The sequence below is a fragment of the Lampetra fluviatilis genome, chromosome 50 (genome assembly GCF_964198595.1).
Source record: "Lampetra fluviatilis chromosome 50, kcLamFluv1.1, whole genome shotgun sequence".
NCBI classification, from domain to species: Eukaryota; Metazoa; Chordata; class Hyperoartia; order Petromyzontiformes; family Petromyzontidae; genus Lampetra; species Lampetra fluviatilis.
The window spans coordinates 2,592,401-2,616,503 of record NC_136324.1 but is presented as its reverse complement, the minus strand read 5'-3'; the positions used below and the strand labels follow the sequence as shown (position 1 = coordinate 2,616,503).

General features: G+C 44.9%; 1 protein-coding gene across 5 annotated transcripts in view; it reads left to right on the top strand.

The window, feature by feature from the left end:
- Positions 1–23,064, top strand: part of KDM1A (lysine demethylase 1A) — a 31,753-nt gene extending 8,689 nt beyond the window's left edge. For 3 of the 5 annotated variants that reach the window (XM_078878215.1, XM_078878213.1, XM_078878217.1), the window contains 14 exons: positions 288–369; positions 1,881–1,975; positions 5,539–5,556; positions 9,987–10,129; positions 10,977–11,067; positions 12,506–12,640; positions 13,439–13,512; positions 13,939–14,065; positions 14,754–14,886; positions 17,274–17,461; positions 18,265–18,379; positions 19,198–19,325; positions 19,807–19,953; positions 21,093–23,064. In XM_078878215.1, the coding sequence (XP_078734341.1) occupies positions 288–369; positions 1,881–1,975; positions 5,539–5,556; positions 9,987–10,129; positions 10,977–11,067; positions 12,506–12,640; positions 13,439–13,512; positions 13,939–14,065; positions 14,754–14,886; positions 17,274–17,461; positions 18,265–18,379; positions 19,198–19,325; positions 19,807–19,953; positions 21,093–21,251 (1,635 nt within the window). In that variant the 3' untranslated portion in view covers positions 21,252–23,064. The remainder of the gene's footprint in view (positions 1–287; positions 370–1,880; positions 1,976–5,538; positions 5,557–9,986; positions 10,130–10,976; positions 11,068–12,505; positions 12,641–13,438; positions 13,513–13,938; positions 14,066–14,753; positions 14,887–17,273; positions 17,462–18,264; positions 18,380–19,197; positions 19,326–19,806; positions 19,954–21,092) is intronic. The other 2 variants (XM_078878216.1, XM_078878214.1) reach the window with 1 other exon arrangement.
- The last annotated feature ends 1,039 nt before the right edge of the window (positions 23,065–24,103 follow it).

Here is a 24,103-nt window from a genome sequence, read left to right as displayed (position 1 = left end):
AGGTTTTTTTTATATATATCGTGTGTAGAAGTACTGAACTGCTATCATCTTTAGAACGCATCTGTAAATGGTGTGCATGCGTATAACATCCAAAGATTGTGCATTTACGCTTTCAAAGCTGTAGTCTTGGCGTAATCTGGACTCTCATGTCGAAGCCCCAACGGGGCAAGGCGGAAGGCAACTAATGTCAGAAAATATTGCTTATACTAGAACTATGCCTATGTAAGGTTTCTTAGATCCAGATTCCACTGTTTTAGTTGTGCGAGTGTTTTTTTTCTGTCGTCCAGGACCGAGTGGGAGGTCGTGTGGCCACGTTTCGGAAGGGAAACTACGTGGCTGATCTTGGCGCGATGGTGGTAACTGGCCTGGGTATGTACTCCATGTCCTTTTTAACAAATTCTGTTGATAATATCTCTGTTAACTTCATATCTGAAAAAAAAACTAGATTTATATGGAAAGTGATTTTAGCATTGCCAATATTTAGCATTTTTGTTCTCGAGTAATGTATTTTTTGGCAAGTACATATATTGGCCTTTCTGCAGACATTGTATAATCTCCTATATATTACAACATTTTCAACCTTAAGAATGCCAAACAAATATATATATGGGCATCGGATAAGTCAGTTTCGATCGCAACACAAGCAACCGTCATCAGGTGTGAAAATAAACACAGCAGGATGACTGCTGTCGTAGGAGAAAAAGCTGCTGCAATAAGAGTTTATAGAGGATTTTGTCACATTGTACCTAGTATCATAATATTTCTATTTAAATGAAGAGTTAACATCCACCACCATTTATTAATTTATAGCTATTTTAAACATATATAATTTCTTTACATCCCTTTGTTAATTGACTGCTGGATAAAGTCCCCCCCCCCTGCACCGTGTTGATCACGGGGCTTATTTAACCATACTTCACACTACTCAGTGCGGTTTGTTGATGTTGGTGGAGAGCCAGGGCCAATTCAGATATAACTCCCCACCTAACGTTACCCGTTGCAGGGAATAGAACTCGGAATGCTGGGTTGATGTTGCGGTGTGTTAACCCCTGCGCCACTGCTCCCCCAGGAGTTTTAGTTGCTAATATTAATTGAATATTTTTTTACGGAGTTTAACCTGACCCTGACAAAAAATTCCATCCGCTTGATGTGTTGTGCCTGTCCCGATTAGGTGGGACACAGCCTTGAAAGACCGGTTTTAAACCGACTGAAACATTTGGAATCCTGGAACCAGATTGTGATACGCAAGTGTCTCAAAATATCTGAATCTGGTTCAGGCCCTGGGCAGTGGCAGGGCTATTGACACATTCATTGCGTGTGACGTTCAGTTTATTGCACTGTGAGGACACGGAATCATCACGTCATTGCGCCACTGTGGCGAGATGTTAACTACCTCGCCTGGTATGCATGAGGTCGTGGGTTCGATCCCGACCCTGACGGCTCTATATTTTGAGTTTGCATGTTCTTCCCTTGGTTTTTCCCTCCACATTTAGAGTTTTTGGCTAAAATAAATTTCCATATGATAAGCCACTTGGTTCAGCTATCACTTGTGGTCAGGTTGCTTCTGAAAAAGAGCTGTAGTTTTGTTTGTCTACATGGGTGTTGACTCATTCATTGCATGTGACTTCAGTCAGTACACTGAGAACATGGCAACACCACGTCATGTACACGCATGTCGACCGCGTTATTGCATGTAACGTCAGTGGCACAGCTTGACTTATGCACTGCAAGAGAAGCCTGGTGCCTTGTGAACTGCGCCGCTATGGCTCACTGCGGCCCAAGCAAGGCTCAGTTGTACATTGGTAGATGATAATAGTGATAGCATGTGCTTTGGTTGTTGTCCAAACGCTTGCGTTTGCTCCCCGTGCCCTCTTCAACAGGTGGAAACCCAATGGCTGTCGTCAGCAAGCAAGTCAATATGGAGTTGGCAAAGATTAAGCAGAAGTGCCCCTTGTATGAAACGAACGGCCAGTCGGTAAGTACAAATTGCACAGCACAGGCAGCATTCCATGCCAATTGGGAAGGAGAAATAAGCAATGCTACATTATAGTTGCGGATTTTACTTATCAATACGTTTCACTCGTATATTATATCTTGGTTCGTAGAGCATGCTGATATGTTTGCAAGACGTACACGCATGCTGCAGATGCTGTGAAGTGGATTGGAACAAGTACAGCAAGTAGGATGCTTATTTGTGCAGAATTCGTGGCCTTTTGTTATGTGTGGTTTATTTTCCACTATATCCATAAATGCTCATTGAGTAATTGGTCAAACATCCCATGTTGGATCCTCCTGAAGAAGTTTATTTAAGCTGGCTCATGCTTCCTAGGGTAAACAAATGAATATACTTAATTTGAAGTATACTTAATTTGAAGTAATCATAATTAGAATATAAGTCAGGTATGGGTGATTGTATCATTGATGGTACCAAATAGACTGATGCTGCTGGGTGATTATATTCATTGACGATGAGAGAATTGCAGATATTCCATTGAGTTTAATTGTTATGGCTTGAGTGGTTGACATAATCAATATCTGCCAGCTATCACCTGATGCCCATTTTCCAAGCTCTTGAGCAAATTAATCGATTGAGCAATGCTCTCTACAGAGCTGGGATTTCCACCCCAATTTTAAAGATTTTATTTCAGAGTTGGATCTTAATTGTTTTTTAAATGGAAATATATCACGGTGTACAATTTATATTCTTTGGGTCTTTCGGTAAAGTCACGTAGATAGGTTCAAAGAAAATAACAAAAAACTACGACGTTTCGATCGCAACACAAGCGGTCGTCTTCAGCTTTTATCTTGCCCTTGTAGCAGAGCCTCCATTTTCACTCGATTGGATGGATCAACGTCACAATTTATTGCAATATTTTATAAGTCGCTTGTTATGGGCTATTTTCATTATTGACCGGTTTGGAATTTACGGCGTAACAAGTGACATGCCGCCTCTTTCCTGAAATGCGAAACTCGATTTTTAAAAAAATGAGGATTTGGTTTGAATTACTCAGTCGGTTAACTCACTAAATACGGATAAATAAATGCTTACCACAATCAAAACAGCATTTCATCGTTGGGCTGTGTGCGAGTTTTTCTGTAAAATTTTACCGTAATCCTGTTTTAATATTGCATTAAGCAGTGGCTTGTCCGATGGAAAATTCCACGTATGAGTAGCTCTTCCAGGCTCGGTGCCACCTACCATGCTTGCTGCATATATATTTATTTCCATATTAAATTCTTTTTCAGCAGACGCTGCCTGCCAGGATCAACATTTAGCTGGGGGGGGGGGGTACGTTTGCACGCAATAATAAAAGGCATTAGACCTTCTGCCTTTATGAATGAGTTATTGTTCATTGTACTAATCGGTCGACCCGATTAGTTGTCTTGGTTGAAATAATAATTCAATTTGGCGAGAGTTGGCTTTTTCACAAAGGATGAAAACTGTTCACGGAAAATGTATGCACGTATTTTATATATATACGGTCAGTAGGCAGATATCTTTAAAAAAAAAATGTTGCCGATGTTAAAGTGGAAAAATGTATTAAGAAAAGACTCGTGAAACTTTTTTTCACAAAAAGACTTCACAGAGGTAGTGATGCGCTTGTGATTTTTTTCCCCCCCGCTCCAAACGCTGCCAAGATTGTGCAGTGCACAGTAAAACACATTCACCGATAAGAAACTGTCGGGCGCACACTGAGGACTCCTCGTTGTGCTGCCAAATTGCGCTGCCCACGTCTTGAACTCTGTAGATAACGGTCGAGACCGCGGCAGCGGTCCCACCGTTGTATAAACGCTGCGTTTCCCTCTTTTGTACCGGCGTGACATTTGCGCAGTCGTCGTTTCAAAACGCAGTTTAAAACGCACGGGTCTTTCTTTTTTTTCAGTGTGCATGTTTCTAAAGATGCATGTTTGTTAGCACTCACCAGTGTGTAAAGTTGTGTGACCATTTTCTGAAACGTTTTATGTTCCGGTTGAATGCTGCTTGTGTGCATAGTGGTATATCTTGCTGAAGTCTGCAGTGGTTTATTAATGCCACATTTATGTAAAGCACATTTTTTTTATAATTTCAAACAATTGTTTAGATAAAATTTTCCGGCTCGCCTGACACTACAGATGACGCGAGTAAATTTGTTCGTTCGAAATTAAAAGGCAGCCCTGCAGATTTTGACATGATTTTATGTTCATTTCACAAAAGAGGGCAACCAAGGTTCACAGTGTAACAAGAGATCGTTATTTGGAACGTTGAAAAGTTGCAACGATGTGAAAATCGGTGCAGTGTCCTTGTCAAATTCTAATGCCAAACTGCAATTCACTGTCCATTTCATGATATATCCCAGATTCGGTCTTGTGTGGAGTTTGTTTGCACAGCTGCATTTTTTTAGTTTGTACTTGGAATGATAATATGGTTTTGCAAATTGCCTGTTACAACGCTTGTGATTCATGTATTTCCATTTCTGCTAAGTGTAAACAACTAATGATGACTCTGTTGCTCCACCGGGAGGAAAAAAAAGGTATTCCTCAAACACAAGTGAATTATGAAAAATAAGAAAAGGTTTTACCCTTTCTGGCAATAAAGCAGGCGTTAAGATGTTCAAACACCAAATATAAATTCTAGATTTGAAGCTTTCGTGACTGCAAGGATTCATATTCTTAGGTTTTTTTGGTAAAGTCACGTAGGTAAAAAATTAAAATTAATAAAAAAAATCACAACGTTTCGGAGGCAACACAAGCTTCCATCTACAGGTGGAACCGTCACAGCACGATAGCTGTATCACGATAGCTGTATCACTTGATACAGCTATCGTGCTGTGACGGTTCCACCTGAAGACGGAAGCTTGTGTTGCCTCTGAAACGTCGTGATTTTTATTTTATTTTTATTTTACTTTTATTAATTTTAATTTTTTACCTACGTGACTTTACCGAAAAAACCTAAGAATAAGAATACCAAATAGAAACTTGTTTTATATGTGTGTTCACCACAAGTACGGGTGGTTAATGCAGACTTGATGACTTGCAAAAAGGTTTCAATTTGGTGTTTGAACATCTTAACACCTTATTCTTGGTTCTTTCGGTGAAGTCACGTAGAAGGGAAATAACAAAATAATAACAGGTGAAGAACAGAGCTGTCGGAAAGAGGACGGCTGCTTGCGTTGTTGCCGAAACGTCGTGAGAATATTATGATGTGTTATTATTATTTTATTATTTCCCTTCTACGTGACTTTACCGAAAGAACCAAGAATATGAATCCCTGCAGTCACGAAAGCTTTAAATCGATATCTTAACACCTGTTTTATTGCCAGAAAGGCTAAAACCTTTTCTTGTTTTTCATACTTTGATACTGGCAAAAAAATATCCCATGAAGTGAATTATTTGTACTGTAATTTGTTATCCCTTCGAAAAGAAAAAAAGGGGGAATCGGTGCGATCTGTCGGTTGTCGGGAGCTCCCAGCGGAATGCGAAGAGGCTCTCTTTTGACTTTGACTTGTTCTGTTATTTCTCCTATGTTCGCCCTGCTCCGGGGATATTGAATACTTGAAGGGAGAAAGATGCACTAACGTACGTATGACATTGCGATCTCTCAACAAAACAACAAGCTCAACTGTAAAAAAACGGGTCAACGTGGTTGACATCTAAACAATATGGCTGTATGTCTACACTGTGTTGCATAATCGCGCTGTACCAAAAGATACTCCTGCTCTGAAAAAAAAAACTAATGCCACCAATCAGAATTGGTTTTGAGTCCCACGCTACGTAATAATTTCTGCGTATTAATGGGTGCACCATAGCCATTACTCATGTTATAATCCATTGATTCATATGTATTATGACATAAGCATTTGATCTTGTTTGCGAGAATTAATTGTTTACGATTTATGAAGAAATAAATGCAGGCGTACGGCGGTGGTGCAGTGGTTCGCACAATGCACTATGAACCAAGTGGGCTCCATGGTACTGAGATCTTAACTACCTCGCCTGGTATACAGGATGTCGTAGGTTCGATCCCGACGCTGACGTCTGTATATTTGGAGTTTGCATGTTATCCCCATGGTTTCGTAGATTTTCCCCCGGATCCTGTGGTTTTTTTCCCTCCACATTTGGAAACATGTGTTTTAGAGTATTTTCCTGCTATAAATTTCCACGTGACAAGCCACTGCTTTGAGCTATCATTTGTGGCAAAGTCGTTTATGAAAAAGAGCGATATAGCTCAGTGGATCCTTGCCTGGTAAAATAAAAATAATATATTATAGTATAAGTGACCAGAGTTTGATCCTGGCTACGGTCAACATCAGTGGCGAGTGATATATGAACAGGTCTTGGGCTCACCCCTTTCACCAAACCGCATTGCGCAGTATGGTGAAGTATCGTCAAAACATCACATGGCTGACACCACATGGGTAGGCCTTCATCCAGTAGTGGATGGGCAAGGGCTGTAAATTAAGAAATGCACATGATATACTCATGTTGTGTTTGGGCTAATGACAGACGATAAGAAAAAAAAACTACAGACAAAATTGCAACGTAACACATGGGTGAATCATTACATGCTTAATAACCAAATAATAACCAAACGTGGGAAAGGGGGGCAGGGGGCATGTGTAGGCATGGGGTTATGATTATGCTTCGGGGCTACTGATTGGTTGCAGCATTTTTTTTGGATCGGAGCAGCAGTGTTTTGCAATCTCATGCCGTTCACCATGTCTTTCCGCACGCAGATGTGACACGAGGTCGTATTCCAAGAGATTACTCGCTTCCCAGCGACCATGTACCTGGCCCCCCACAATGTGAATGGGCCCCAGGGTTTGTGATCGACTTAAAAAAAAAACAGTTGGAACTGAGAAAATCTGTCGCTGAGCCTCCATAAATCAGCTGTTTAAGACTTATTTAAAGGTCTTCAAAAGACATTGACAAATCCCAGCAAACTACAGTAGACTCTCGATTATCCGTGCTAATGATGGGCAGGATTGCCGTGGATAATTAAAAATTGCGGATAATCAATGATATCCATTTTCTGAAAATCTCTATGCCAAAAACCACGAATATACATTCGCCCGATCAATGAGCGTGCTCAGTGATAACACTTTCCTGCTCCCGCGCAGAAGACTGCCCGCTAAGTGGATAGCAGAGCCACGCCAATCAACATTAATCGGACTCCACTCATTTCAAAAGATGCAACTACTGTGCTGTAGAGGCGATCACGTGAATTTTGGATTAACCGGAGCACATATTTGTTCGGTTTAAGCACGTGACTTGTAAGAAACATTTAAAATAATAACAATGTAGAACTTATTTTAGATGATTAATTTGGGCTTCAGGGAAAATCCATGAGTTATTAATTTATGTCAAAATCTCAGGTACGCAGTAAATCCGCAAATCGGATAAACTGCGTGGAGAACCGATAGTCTACTGCATATTGATAACCATGTATCTAAATGCTTTGATAAGCTATCACAATTAAAAAATTCCATAATATTTAGCTGTGATCAATTTATTCAAATGCGATAAAAATTGGTATTGAGGAAATGTCAGGAGTCGCATTAACAGGAGTCCGCATATATGGACACAAACAGAGTGGAAGGAATATGTTGGCATAGCAATTGGAGAGCATGAATGAGCAGGCCACAAACATCCTCTAGGGAGGCTCTCTTAGAGTTTCCTCTAGTGGAGGCCCTTCTGCCAGCAGTGGCACAAACAAATTTGCCCAAAACGGATTTGCGCCGTTTGTGAATATCTTGCTGGTATGACAGGTTTCAGTTTTGTTGCCAGAAAAAAGGGGACTGACAAAGGAGGGCTAATGATGTAGATGCTCACCCCGAGCTCTCGTTACTTTGATAGTGCATTGTCTTTGAGCTGTGCGCCTTTTGGCGCCCTCTAGTCGAGCACCAATTGGGTCGAGGCTCAAAAGAAAGCCGTCCCTTGGTGCGGACCAATCAATTTCAAGGACAATGCATATATTATCATAGTATGTTTTTTGTTTGCATTTTGACTGCAAGTATTGTGGTTAATGCAGACATGAATCCTTGTAAAAAGGTTTCGGTTGCCAGAAAAAAGGGGAAAAACCCTATTATGGCATGGCAGTTCTTTCAGCGATAGTGCAACTGGTCCATGAAAGGGGGAGCATCCTCTTGACTTACGATCTCGTGGTACCTGCACAGGAAAACATTCCCAATGATGATGTCTGAGCCAGGCACGTCCCTTACTAATGCATATGCTATCGCGCTTGTGCTTTATAGCTCTCCAATGTGTTTTTGGTTTGTCCAACGTTTTTCTCCGTGTGCTGCGAGCTTCTTCGGAAGTGGGTTCTGGATGAAGCTCCTAGCACATGAAACAAATTGTTGGACATCGTGCTGAATAACATTAGGCACAAGCCGAAAACCCATCGAAGGGCGATATGCAACCGTTCTAGGCTGTGAGGCTGTGTTCAATCTTTAACCTGCATGTCTCCAACAACTTCTCTTTGCGCTCTGCTATCATATGGGACGTACGTGCCACACGTGCCATCCTTTCACAAGATGCAAATGCTTTGATATTTAACCAACTGATTTTTCCCATTGCACATTCTTATCCATAATATTTGGACTCATGGTTGATTTGCCTTGTTGAGATTTTAATTTGTGTACATTTGATTTAAAGTAAATTGTGAATTATTGCATTAGTTTTGAAGGTATTGTGGAAATGTTAAGCAGCTGTTAAGAAGTAAATGGTTTGATCTGTTCCCGAGATATTTTGCACACACCTCATGTGAACTTTAATCATCGAGTTAAGCTTGTGAAGTGGTTATTTTTGTGTACTTCCAACAACATAGAAATTCAGCTGCACCATTTAGTCTTGAACTTTGGAATGCATTTGCCCTTAAACTTTTAACAACTTCGTTTTGCGGTAGATTTAACTCGCCGGCACAGTTAATTATGGCGGGATTTTTCTTTTACAAGAATGGTAATTTGTTTTGTTTAGATTCCACCTGATCCCCTGTAAAATCTTATGGTCAATATGCAAAAAAAATCCATAAAATAAGCATTTTTGGCATAACTTACTTTTCTGAAAGTATACGCATAACTTTTGGCATCTTGATGTGCACGCAAAAGAGGCATTTATTTCAAGCAAACGTGGCAAGTATATTTCGCACATTATTGAAAGTACTGTTTATTCCTAGAATCCCAGTTGGCCTTTTGCAGGTTGCTCGTTTTACGACCGGAGCGTGCGTGTGAAATTTTGGACGGGGGGGTTTAAACTGTGGTTAGATTTACCCACGTGCATTTAAATTTCAATCCGAATCATGCACGCTTTCCACAATACCTCACTCTGACTTTTTACTCGCTTCGAACCTTCCACCATCATTTTTGTTGTTGTTGATGTGCCCATTTCAGGCTCCCTGTTCTTCTTCTCCCATTCGTCATCGCCGTGCGCTGTTCTTGCCTCGAATTGCTTTGTAAAGAGATGATGCTCGCAGGCTGCCCTGTGTCCACTAAACTGTCATCTCATTGCCACATTCGGGGGTGCATTAACAGGAGGGCACTGTCCTTCAGCTAAAGGAAATTATTTTCATTTCTTAAAGCGTAACCAGCCATGCAACCGGATAGACGTTAATTTGGATATAATGAGTTCCAATTGGTAAATGTGTATTATTAGGCTGTGGTTTGGAAGGATACAGCAACATACAGCAACACACATTGACTGCTGTAGATGAGTTAAATATCTTGCTGTGACACATCGCAAAAAAAAAAACTTAAATGAGTTGCACCCTCTCGTTCCCTGTTAATCGAACCCTCGGTAATGACGGTCACTGTAGCGCTGAAGTTTTCCCGCAAAATTTGAACTCGCCGCACCACCGTTAATTTTGACAAAAAGCCAAAAGGGCGAGATTCCCCGCACGGCGGTGGTGCTCCGGCGAAGGAGCCACCGCTACATTATCCGTCGTTTAACGACGCGTGCTACCCGCCGCGTGGTCGCAGTGAGAAAATGACCCCCCCCACCGTTATCCCAAGCAGGTGCCTAAGGAGAAGGACGAGATGGTGGAGCGGGAGTTCAACCGCCTGCTCGAGGCGACATCCTACCTGAGCCACCACCTCGACTTCAACTTCCTCAACGGAAAGCCCGTCTCCCTCGGCCAGGCCCTGGAGCTCGTGATACAGTGAGTGCGGCTGGACCTTGCGATTCAGAGGGCGCGGCCGGGACGCTTTGGTTCATGCTGCCGGCGATGGCGGCTGTTGAAACTGTGCCATAGGTTTCTTTAAATCCCTGCGCTTCTGTCCACCCGAGCGGTCACAATGGCTACGCCGCAGTCGGTCAACTTGCAGGGGCGTGTGCAGTGAGGTGAATTGTGGGTATTCCCCAAAGCTTTCGAGAAGTCTGGCCAGTGTGGAAGAGCAGGCCAAACACCCGCCGGAGGGATTCTCTTGTAGAAACGTGTGTACAGGAAAACCTTGGATTGCGAGCATAATTCGTTCCGGAAACTTGCTTGTAATCCAAAGCACTCGTATATCAGTTATGATCACGTGACGCTCGGCAGACAAAGCGTACACGTACTACTCGTATTGCAAGACCTCGCTCGTTTATCAAATTAATATTTATTTAAAAAAATTGCTCGTCTTGCAAAACACTCGCAGACCAAGTTACTCGCAGTCCAAGGTTTTACTGTATGTTGAACTTCTTTCGCACCGTACGTAGCCAACCGCGCTAATCAGAGGTGCGAGGGAGGCCAACACACTCTTGGAACTTTCTTTAGTGGAGACCCTTCCGGCAGCGGTGGCATGAGCAGGCAATTTCAGTGCTGGCACCGTCGTTTTCCCATAATGCATTTAAACATTGCATTATTGCTACAGAATTCTGCAAGCTGCCTACGTGCAGTTGTTATCGCCTCCACCATCTGTGCGCCTTCTCTTGGGTAGTTTTTGACTAATTGGTCTATCGGTTGTGTGTTCCGAGGGGTGCGTCGAGTCTCATGTCGTTGCGTCCTGCGTGCGCCTCTTTGCACGCAGGCTACAAGAGAAGCACGTGAAAGACGAGCAGATTGAGCACTGGAAAAAGATCGTCAAGAGCCAAGAGGAGCTCAAGGACTTCCTGAACAAGGTACGAGTTGCAACTCTGCGAAATTGTCATTGCAGCACACACTGTTATAAATGTTGTTGGCCAAATTTTATGAAAATAAACAGAATATGTATATCCTTTTATAGTACTTCTGCACTGTTGCACTGTGCCTTGACACACGGGTAAGAAGCCTACGAGCCTTGCAGACCTGGTGAACGATATTGGATAGGGACGGTGAGAGTGAGACAACGTGGTCCCTTCACCAAACAATCCCCGCCCTCTCCACCAATGACTGACGTACCTAAACCATGGCCTGCAGTTCCCCAGTAACTGGTTCCACCAGCGACGGTGTCGGCTGGGTAGGTGCAGAAGCAGGGGGTGCTAAGAATCATTGGGTATTAACAGGGCAGCTCTCTTTTTATTACACGCTTTTTATTAACTCACTCTATCTGTTGTTGTATCCTCAAATCTTGTAACTCAATTTTTACACACTTTCCAATGTGGTATCGACTGAAAACTTGGTATACTTATGTCATACTGATGATAATACTATATTCTATCATTAAAAAATATATATATAAAAAAAAATGTGTGTTATGTTTCGGCTTGGGTCTAATTGTCCACGCTCAACTGACGTTGGCTGTAAATCACCACAGTCTCTTACGTTATGGCAAGCTTCGGGGCCACTTCCTGGAGTCGTGGAGTTCTTCCATTACTAGTAGTGTACATTTCATTAAAGCGTGTTTAAAAAAGAAAGTTTTTTTTAAAATATTACTTATTTTGTATCTGTTATTTCAGATGAAATGCGATGGCCAATTAACATTCTGCTGTTGTGTTGCATTCGTGAATCGCACGTCCTGTTGCATTGTGCTAAAGTGGATACCTTTTAATTAGCTGGGAGCACCCATCAGATAATTAGTTTCGTACAAAATGTACTTTAACGTGGCTCATCAGCACCTCGGTAAAGTGAATGTTGCCCACTAATGTTTGAGAGTGTTCGGGGCAGTGACTTGATATGGGAACTAATTAATTCCACATTTAAATGCTTGAAATGTGAGACGTGCCTTAAAAACTCCCATGGCATGTTGTAAGAGGAAATTCTCGGTTCGGAAGTGGTTCTTTCTGCCCAGAACACGTCGGGAACACAGAAGAATGTTACATTTCTCTTAAGAACATTCCCTTTCCCAGTTGGCTCTGAAGGGAAAACTAGACTCTGTGCTTGCGCAATAATAATGTGCTTTTGTACCAAATTGTAAGTTCTATTTTAATACTTCATACTGGATTTGACGTGACACATAATTGAAGTAGAATCATCCTTGACCAATGTTGCCCGGCTCTTAACATGCGTACACATATAGACGCTGCGCATAAAGCATTGCGTGTCAACCGCTGCTTGTGTTCAGATGTGCTCGCTCACAGCACTTTCCGCAACGATGTGTTAAGGCTATACCGTGGGGGGGGTCTTTGTCTTTGTGTTCAGATGGTGACTTTGAAGGAGCGCATTAAGGAGCTGCACCAGCAGCAGAAGGAGGCCTCTGAGGTGAAGCCTCCGAGAGACGTCACCGCCGAGTTCCTCGTCAAGAGCAAGCTACGCGACCTCAACGCCGCCTGCAGGGTATGTCCGTACGCCAAGGCGGTGGTCGCCGCATCTCCCCCTACCGACCCCACCCCGCCCCCGCTCGGTCGCCACATCGCGCGCTTTCGGATGCGCTTCTCTGCGGGCCGTCTGGAACGCTCTTCCTTTCGATATTAGGAAGCCGTTGGGAGCTATGCACTTTTAAATCATCTAGATTGAAAACACATTGCTTGAAAGCTGCTTTTTGTGTTTAGTTTGGTTGTTCCTCACCTCCGATTAGCACGGTTGGCTACGTACTGTGCGAAAGAAGTTCAACCTGCATATGTACACTCCTCAAAGGAAGATGTAACCCAAAAATAGATGTCTCACGTGTGTTAGAAAACGTGCCTGCTCAAATGAATATTTGTTATCCGTACGATACGTGCCTCTGTACAAATCGAGCTAAGTGGTGTTGAGCTTGGATAGTGCTTGAGCCGGTGCTGTTGGCTGCGGTGCTACCTGGTAGGCAGCAGAGGGCAGTGCAGCAAATTCTGTTTGTACACTACTTCTTCGCTCCCGCATTGATGCTATCCCCTGCCATAGCCAACCCACACTGACCAGTGTGGTGAAGTCTGGTCAAAATAACTCCCGTGACCTGCACAGCGTGGCCCTTATCTGCCACAGTTGATTGACAAGGACTCTACGGGTATATAATACCATCTGTTATTGGGCTGTGTATTCCATGTAACAACCATCTGTGCTCTTCCGTTGTATAGATGTTGCGTGACTTGGCATTAGGCGCTCGCGTACGTGGAATGATGCTAACATTGCAGGTTGTCTTCGCTCGTTTCTCTGCAGGAATATGACGAGTTGGCCGAGTCGCAAATCAAGTTGGAAGAGAAGCTGCAGGAGTTGGAAGCAAACCCACCAAGGTAGTGTAATTTCAGGGCCCAAGGTCAACATTTACCAAAAGCGGAACTCTCTTCTGTCTCTACACATAAATAAAATGTCCATCAGTCTTGTGTCTTTTCAAACCAATATTAATAAGCAGCATTTGACCGGTCCGGAGTTTTGCATGCGTTTTGCGTGCTTGTTTGTACAAACGCTGTTTTATAACATTGGTATGGAAAGCGAACAGGCTGATGGACTAGAACATTATTGTATATGTGCAGCGACAGAGCAGAATTTTGCTCACATGCGCTATTACCCATATTTCTTCACAACACACGATAATGAGTTTTGTGTACAGTATTAACAAAAAGGGCCTGCTTGCTAAACGAGCTCCGAGCGATGCTTTTTGTGGCCATTGCGTAATAGTTCCAGCTAGTTGTAATCAGTATGCGTATGATGGGTCTAAGTTTGTGTCTCCGCAGCGACGTGTACTTGTCTTCACGGGACCGTCAGATTCTGGACTGGCACTTCGCTAACTTGGAATTTGCGAATGCGACCCCACTGTCTACGCTGTCTCTGAAGCACTGGGACCAGGTAAGTGACATCATCGTCCTCATCATCATCGTCATCATCATCACCGTCATCATCATCACCGATGCCCCGGCTGTCAACCCTGTCCATCTTTGTCCTTTGCAGTCTTTGTCAGGTTCTGTGTGCCCATTTATTAGTCCAAGCTATCAAATTTGCCATCCAATTGATCTTGGGTTATCCCCTTATTGCTTTGTTATTTCTATCATGTTCTGTAAGGTACTATTGGATAAGTCCCCATTTTCTTGTCAATTGTCCAAACATTTGCAATTTATACGTCGACAATAATTCATTGATTCAAATCGAACTTAGCTTCACAGTGCATGAATACATGTATGCATGTAAACATAATTAATATATGTTCTATCAATCTTGATTTGAAGCTTTCGTGACTGCAGGAATCCATACTCTTTGGTTCTTTCGGTAAAGTCACGTGGGTATAAAAGTAATAGATCGCGACGTTTCGATCGCAATTGTCATCAGGCGATTGCTTGCGTTGCGATCGAAACGTCGTGGTCTATTATTATTACAACCAAAGCTATTCTCTATCTTTTCCCCTATTGTGCCCTGACGTGTAAATGCACTTTCGGTGCGTTTGTACGGCGCGTTGAGATGCCGTGGCATTTTAAGCGGCAAACAAATACAAATCCTTGTGCTTTAATTGTTAAAGGAAGATCCGCGTCTATAATTTCAGGACGATGATTTTGAGTTCTCTGGGAGCCACCTGACGGTGCGGAATGGCTACTCGTGCGTGCCGGTGGCTCTGGCCGAGGGACTTGACATCAAACTGAACACCGCCGTGCGCCAAGTCAAGTACACCCCGGCCGGTGAGAGATCGCTCGCTCGCTCACGTGGTGGCTAGGAGATGTTGACTCCCGCGCCCGGTATGCAAGGAGGTCGTGGGTTCGATCCCGACCCTTGACGCCTGCTGTATATTTGGATTTTGCGTGTTCCTCCCTGTGGCTGCTTGGATTTTTCTCCGGGTCCTCTGGTTTTCCCTCCACATTTAGAATCGACGGACGGTGAGAGTACTTGGCTGCCATAAATTTGCACGTGATAAACCACTTCTTTGAGCTATCATTTGTGGCCAGGTGGCTTCTGTAAAAGCTATATAGCTCAGTGGGCCTTACCTAATAAAATAAAAAGTTTAGTTAAAAATAGTTTAGTTTCACGCACTCGCTCGCTCCCACTCGATCTCACTCATCTACAAGCGCACTCGAGCCAAGCAGACTTATGCCGCAACACATTATTAAGCGACTTTTCCAATATTGTGCATCGGCGCCACATTACAGAGGCGGGACTGACAGAGCTAACGCGTTCACGCTTTCAGCCCAAGTTTCAAAGGGTTAAGAAAAAAATGGAGGCACTGTCTTTCTGTCTGCAACGGGCGCAATGAGGTCCACTGTCATTGCCATCTCTCTCGCGGTCCTGTGATGGAACAATCAACCGGGCCACCTGAAAATGAGCCGACTTCATCGGAGGGAGGTCCCTCCTTCGGCCACCACTCCGTTGTTATTCTCGCCCATCGTTACTCCGAGCGACATGTCCTGCCTCAAGTAAATTGTGTACAGGCACAAATAATAATAACACAGCCTTTTAATAACATCAGGCTGACGTTTTGGGCATCAGCTCTTGTTTGGGGCAACATGGCCAGCAGAGAGATTGACTGCCTTTATAGTCGGAGATTGTACTTTGGGGCCCTGAGAAAACTGGCTAAACTTTAAATAAGGTTAACATTTTGACAGTTTTGAATTTACATATGAGCAGTTTTATTTCAGTAGACCTCAAGTATCGAACGGACCGTGAGAAGGTAAAAAATATATGCATTCATTCAATTAAAAAGTTAAATGATTGTATTGTAACGTAGAACCGCATCTTGATAAAAACAAAAAACAGTTACTGCCACTGGACCTCATTGTTATTTACAATTAGTTTATACCTATGAATCGGTATTGTTGAAACAAGCCTCCGTTATTTCAGCCTTGACTTGATGAACGTCCTTTGTTGCTTAACCTCTTGTTCAAAAGCAAAGTGTGTATGCTTGTCATCTTTTCCGAGACCCCGACACGAGCAATGAACCCTTTTGAGTTTAATTTCAGCAGCCGGTCAGGGCAACCCACATTGTCAGCGCACTTGTTTCGTGCTCATTCTTCATCTGATATTCCCTTTGACGCAGCATGGACCCCCCCCCCCCCACCACTCGCCCCCCCCCCCCCACCACCTGCCCCCTAACGGCGTGTTGCATTTGCAACGATCTGAAAATATTAATTTAAAGTGCGGTCGTTCTTGCTGTGAGCTAATATGCTGATCTCATCGTTAAAGCAAAATGAGTAATTAAGCTAGCCGAGTGCGGGTGTCTGCTGACCCCTATTGTAATGCTAAGCAAATGCAGTGATGGCATTTTCATTGCTAACGCGGTAAAATTTACATTAAGTGCAGAAAAGGCTGTGAGTGGCCTCTGTGCTAATTAGCTTAGCCCCCCCCCCCCATCATTATGCTGTTCAGTATTTTTATTTTATATTCCATTGGATTAATCTTGTGAAACTTTCACTGTGACAATAGCTTGCCACTATAGCTTGCAGGTCACCTCTACCGTCATCCCACTGCAATGCAAACTCCTGGTGGTTGATGCATGGGTCGAATTTGGTAGCAAAGTGGTCATTAAGCTTACTGCTAAGCTTAAGTCTACACCAAGGTGATGGTCATATTCCTGCTGCTGCTGCTGCTGCTGCTGCTCAGATACCAGGTGTTATCATGGGCAAAACATTCTCCAAATATAAAATAATCCATAACTAAGTTGGTGATGACATGGGGGGGGAGGCCTTCATCCAGCAGCTTATGATGATGATGATGAAGTTGTGGAACATGTTTCAACAATATTGAGATAACACAGCTTTGCATTTGTAGACCTTTCCCTCTTTAAATACCTTTATGGGTAATGTATAAGCAGTGCTTATATTGTGAGATTGGGCCCCTAGGTCGACTCAGCCTCAAATGACTACCTGGTGCGGTGTTTAAAAACATCGCCACCACGGAGACAAAAGCGGTCGGGCGTGGTGTTGGCCACCTACCCCGTGTGCCGTGCCGGCCTTCATCGGTGCCCACTAACAGCACTTGCCCCCGACACATTTTTGTTAAGGCTGTAATGAGAATCTTTGTGTGTGTGTGTGTGTGCGCGTGCGCGTACGTGTGTGTGTGTGTCCCCTGTGTGTAGGCTGCGAGGTGCTGACTCAGCACACGCGCTCCAGCTCGCAGAGCCTCATTTACAAGTGCGACGCCGTGCTGTGCACTCTGCCGCTCGGAGTGTTGAAGCAGCAGCCCCCGGCTGTGCAGTTCTTCCCCCCTCTGCCCGAGTGGAAAACCACCGCCATCCAGCGCATGGGCTTCGGCAACCTCAACAAGGCACGCCGCCGCGCTCTCTTGGCCGTTGGTGTTTGCGTTGTTTGTGGCGTTGTTAGTTGTCGTTTTGATATCCATTTTTTGGCAGGCCGGCTGAGTGGATAGTGCACATTGTGGGTCTTGTCGAGCTAGGCAGGATTTTAAACCGGGGTAAAGCTTGGATTGGCAACCATCATGCATCAAACAGTTGTTGTGGGCTGCTCTGCAGGGCTTTGGATTTCTGACCTGGGGCACTGTGGTGGCGAGATGTTAACTACTTTGCCTGGTATACAGGAGGTCGTGAGTTCGATTACAACCCTGATGCCTGTATATTTGGAGTGTGCGTGTTCTTCCTGTGGTCACGTGGATTTTTGTCTGGTTCCTCCGGTTTTTTCCTCCACATTTTCAAAAAACACGCGTTTACAGTGTTTGGCTGCTATAAACTTCCACATGATAAGCCACTTGGTTGAGTGAGCTATCATTTTTTGGCCAGGTTCGCGTCTGTAAAAGAGCTATGTAGCTCAGTGTGCCTTACTTGGTAAAATAAAATAAAAACATTTTAGTATTTTGCCTTGGGACAGTGCAGCATAAGCCATAGTTGAACTCTCCTATGCCCCTACGTTCACCAACCCACACTAAGCAGTGGGTGACGACTTAGTAAAAAAAAAAACCACAGCGTGGCTAAAGCCCTCGTCCAGAAGTTGATGATGAAAGGCATGTGCATGTAGACACATACGTAGGTAGCAGCTTCACTATTCACACTCGGCTGCCAACTTGCTCGGAATAAACCTGGGGCCCCACCCCATGCCTCCGGTTTTTGCCCGCAGGTGGTGCTGTGTTTTGACCGCGTGTTCTGGGACCTGAACGTCAACTTGTTTGGCCACGTGGGAAGCACGACAGCCAGCCGCGGCGAGCTGTTCCTCTTCTGGAACCTTTACAAAGGTATTGTGCCTGCGAGGGGGAGGAGTGGGAGGAGGCCACTGGGTTATGTACACTGAGCACATGTGCCGTATTAGTAAGTGCCTCCGGAGAATAGAGGCGCTCGACTCGGCCTAAGGAACACAGTTGTTACGTAACCAACATCGAACCCAGACACACGCGCGCTGGCTGCCAATGTTATTTGCCAACGTTGGTATTTGTGCGCATTACTGTGAAATGTGTCCGCTAACCGCACGCCCGAGTGTAACAAGTGAGTGTTTTAAGCGAGCACAATGCATGCCACTGTAAATAGGCATTGGACAAAGCTGTGGTGGCCTCTACCCCCCTCCCCCCTCGTTTCGACAGATGTTGAGCAGTTTTTTTTCCCCGAGTTGCTCTTCGATTGGCGCAATCGACGTACATTGCCAACACTTTGAAGATAATCATTCGTAAAATCATGAAGTGACTAATTACTTGGGTATAGACTTCACCGATGAGGACGTTAAATTTAGAGAGACATTATCTGATCAACTTTGGTGGTAAGGGAGAAATGCTCACAAAATGCTACGGTGGCGTTGTATGTACTTAGCCTGATATTTTTTGTGTTATCCACGCTGGGATGGTGATGGTGCATTCAGTTTTGTGTACACTTGTCAAAGAATTGAGCACCTTCCATGAATCAATGGCACGCTGATTTATCATCAGTTCCATATGCCCTGATGGAATTGATGATAAATCAATGCGGCGGTGCGTGCCCAGCACTCTGCAATCAGTAACGACGAGACCCTGACCCGTCTTTTTCTCCAACGCCCCCCCGCCCGCCCCCCCTCGGCCCCCCGCAGCGCCCATCCTGCTGGCGCTGGTGGCCGGAGAAGCCGCTGGCATCATGGAGAACGTGAGCGACGACGTAATCGTGGCTCGGGCGATGGCTGTGCTCAAAGGAATCTTCGGCAGCAGCGCCGTACCGCAGGTACACGCCCCGTCCGGGAGTTTAACCCAGCCCTCGGCAACGATGGGGAGAGGGAAGGTATCGCAACGAACCCTCATACCCAGCCTTTATTAAATATTGGGCTCATTTAGAAGTGGGGTGCCTCCCCCACCCCCTGGTATATCTGTGTCTCAGCAGGGAGCATAGACGTGTGAACGTAGCATTACAGTCTAAAGATGATTTACATCTTACTGCTGCCCTCTGCTATACACCAGACTGCCCCGCAGTCCGCATCCTGTCACACCCGTCATGCACGGTGCCCATCTTCCGAGATCTGATGAAACCTGGGCGCATTCCGGACAATTTGTTGTAAGGATGCCCCTCCTAAAGGAAAAAGTCTTTCACACTCTGTCCCACGTAATGACGACTCTCCGCAGCGATGTGTCGACCTCGGCTAGACGGCGTGCGTGCGTGTGACCCTGCATCCGCTTACCGTGCCGTCGATTTCCGTTGGACGCCGCAGCCGAAGGAGACTGTGGTGACGCGGTGGCGTGCGGACCCATGGGCACGCGGCTCCTACTCCTACGTGGCAGCCGGGTCCAACGGAAATGACTACGACCTCATGGCGCAACCCATCGCCCCGCCGCCCTCCCTGCCCGGCAGTCCGCAGGTGAGCGTCTCTCAAGGGGGCTATGGGTGTGGGTGGGTCGGGCGGTGTCGATCGGATGTTTTGTCGCGGCCCGTTTAACCGTGACGGGTTGGTTCGTCGAGACGATGTTTTACTTTGTGGGGGTTTGATGGTCAGGTGAGAGCAGGGGCGGATGTGGTGCCTGCATGGACTGATAGTTGTCTTTCCTGGGCATAGATCTTAAAGAAATTGAGCACACAAACCGGATGTTTTTGCATGGTCTGCTTATTGATGGAAGGGTGTGCGTCTATCAGTTAACGGCTTTCAATCTCGCTTGAAATAAGTAAATAAATGCATAATGGTGCATAGTTTTGAAATTTTACCACAAAGGCTCAGTTATCATGTCTGTCAATTAGCATAATTAAATAATGTACTTTATATAATGAGCATGTTAGGGAAATTAGTATTGCACAATGGAAAAATTATCGGGCAAAACACACAGCTTATTTAGGGTGGCATAGAATTCAAACTATTGTTAATTTATGCTGTTGCCTCCCTCTTGCCCCCCATAAATTTAAATACATATTTTCATAGCCAGTTGCAGGGAACACCTAAGTATGTTTCCCTCCACTGCTGCTGCAATGCTTAAACACATTCCTGCGGAGGGAGCTGGTAGGAACGTTGGGTTGCTCGGTCAATGGCCAGGGTCAACGGCGGCGTGGTGTATTCCGCAAATATGCCCGACTGTGAGGGGGCGGGCACAAACCGGCGTGAGTAGGTTAAACGTTGAGTTTTATAAGGGCACCACGGGGTGACCAGCTCCTCCCCACCCAGCCCCACCCCTCCCACCCCCCACCCAGCCCCACCCTCCCCACCCAGCCCCTCCCCACCCTCCCCCTCCCCTCTCCACCCAGCCCCACCCCTCCCATTTTTGGATGCACGACGGACGGACACAATAATCCCCTGTGGGCTGGTGGAACCAGGTGGTTCCTACCAGTATCAACGGGCAAGGGAAATGACACCTACATCGTTTATGCAACCGGCCGCTGGTTTATTATCGGGTGGATATGCAAGTTGCTGAATGTCCGGATACTGATGTTCATCATTAATTATCATTGGTTCCTAAATCAATGGACTTAACCTTCCCCTCCCTCCCTCCCTCTCGACCTTTTGTTGTGCAGCCGATACACCGGCTCTTCTTCGCTGGGGAGCACACGATCAGGAACTACCCGGCCACGGTGCACGGAGCACTGCTCAGCGGCCTGCGGGAGGCCGGTCGCATCGCCGACCAGTTCCTGGGCGCCCCTTACACTCCTCCGCGCACGCCAACCACGCAGTGACGCCCCGCCAGCGCGCACCACCACGTGTTACTTGGCCCTCGCTCGCTCGGGAAAACCGGGTCCCTATCGGCGCGACACACCGCTGACGGATTCGAGAACATGCTGGCACGTGCCACGGTTGGCAAGGGTTGAGACTCAGGTTGACGCTTACGTTAGACAAGGAGGGCAACGGGGGAGAGGGAACAGCTGTGCTGCCTCGTGGCTTTCACCGTGCACGCTCTAAAGAGAAAATAGATGATGGAATTGTTGCGTTTTTACTGCTGGGATGGTGTGGTGTTAAAGCTGCTTGTACTGCCTGCATTGCGACCCCACTCGCCCCTGCCACTTATGAGAACATGTGCGAATGCAAATTGACCCCCCCTCCCAAATGCCCCCGAAAAATAATGTTCTTGCCATTGCATTGTAACGTGTGGAATGCACAATTAAAATTACATGAATAAGAAAAGTGAATTATTAATGTATATTAGGTTTCTTTGCTAAGTCAAATGAAATATGCCTCACTTACAAATGTCGGGCAACCAAACACTTGGTGAACCTGCAAGGTCAAAGCAAAATATAATTTCACATTTCATAGGATTGTGCATCCAATGGTGTATGCGGTGCTGAGCAAAATTATTTTGACCTTTAACTTGTATGTGTGTCTGTCTTGTCCAGGAAGAGCAATGTGGTTTTTTTTTACCTTTTGTATGTCAAAACTTTGAGACTGTAGAAAGCGTTGGCCAGATGCAGTGGCGTCCGGCCGTGTTTGGCCACGATCTTGGGAGACTTTTGTGGAGGTGCAGTGAATTGCCATCCAAAGTAACATTTTCGTAAGGTTCAACACACACACGGACGGACCTCAAAAACCCATGATTTGGTCCATTGCTGTCTTTACTGGGCAGGAGAACCACGACATGTAAACATTACATATGCCTTATCGTATAACATTTACATACAGACGGTCACGTATGAATGTAACGCCGCAGATTTGGGTCAATGATATCCCGGTTTGATAGCAAGGTAAAGAACAGGTGTTTGAAACGAAGACCCAAGTCGGTGGGGAAGCAGTAAAAGTTTCAATGAGTTTAGCAAACCAACAAATATCGGCTGCTTCTATACACAGAGGCAAAGATACCGAGCAAACGCCACATGTTCAAGACAATTAAATTAACATTTACTGTTGTATGAAATTCTGAGTGGACGTAAATAATTGCATTACTTGAGACCCTTGCTCTTGATCGCAAAAGAATTCTGATAAACCGCTCCAAGATAAAGCCCATTATTTTTTTAAAGTTTCACCTTTTCATCAGTTAGCTGGCAAATCCCATGTTTTTACAATAAAAAAACAGTCCTCATTTGATTTGGTGAATAAGAAAACGCCTTTTGTTTAGTGAATTATAATTGGCCCTTTACCACGCGACGCATGATTTTATTTTCGTCGCGATTAAATGAGGGCAAAGTTGTAGAAATTATTCTGTGTTGCCTCGGATGTGCAAAGCTGTTTGTTTGACAAAATTTGAATCGATGGCCCGACAACCCCGTCTCAGTTGCAGCTGCGTCTGGTACACTTTCATTTCAATATTGATGACAGTCTGGGGTTTTCTTGCCTTGATACAAAACATCACACTTGGCTTTGCACAATTGACCATTATTCTTTAACCAGCACACCCCTTAAAGCATTCAATGTATATATATTTTTTGGTATTGAGAGCTAACTTTTTTCATTCATTTTCAATTATCGGAGCTGGAATTTTCTGTTTCAAGTTAGAACAACCATTTTTGGCACCGACTTGTGGCAGAATTGTTGTATATATTTTATAAAATGTTAAAAGAATAAAAAAATGAAATGGAAAGTTTGTGAAGTGGTTTATATCTGGGAAACTTATCGTTTAATCATGCCAGATTTTTTGCCAAACAGCAAAATTATTTGGCATCTACTGTGTGTCTTGGGTGGGGGGGAGCTTTATATATACACAATCTGTTCCATATTACTCTGCACCATAGCTCTGGTTCCTCGCGTTTCAATGCACCGAATCCAGTGCGCGCAGTCCCAGGACAAACACGGTAGATACACAAAATAAACTGGAACTGTTTAGCTTTGTAGTCATGACAAATACACAACATCTTGTCTGTACGTTGGTTAGAGAAGACTGAGCGGCTCATTTCTATCGTTAAACATTCTACCAAAAGCTAAGTGTCTGAACATGCCACCACCCATTGCACATTTTTACATTTGAAAGCTTTACTGCATGATGAACTTCGCCGTTTCGTGAGATGAGACTACATGGGTCTGGTATTACATGTGTCGTGAGAGCGTGGCCAGTGCATAACACCAGGGCCCTTCCCGTGACCTTCCAGTTGGCGTCAAAGGGCACCCAATCTTGTCACAAACGACACGGTGAGGCCAACGCCACTTGGTGGCCAATGGTTGTTGGCTGTCCGTCGTCGGTGTTTATATGAACAGCGCTCGCCCCACCGGCCCGAAATTACGGATGATCTTTTCATGGGAACTGCAAGGTGAAGAAGGGTGGTGTGGACCATGCACCCCCAGGAGGCCAGTTGGAGAGGCTCGCTCGAAAGAACACAACAACATCTCGAGAGAGAGAGTGCACTTGGTTCCGGTGGTCAGTCCACACACGTTAAACAATATCGTAGCATTGCTCTCTGCGTTATATGACTCCCAAGTGTACGCAGGAATGTACTGCTGTGCCGGAGCGACTGCCCGGTGTTAACTTCGATTTTTATTTCAAGTCATTAAGTCAAAGAACGTGATGGAACTGTCGGGCGAGCCATAGTCCTGTGGATTTAATTGAGCAATTCCCTTCGTCTGGTTTGACTAAAGCAGTCAAAAAATGTCATTCACTGTTCGTAAA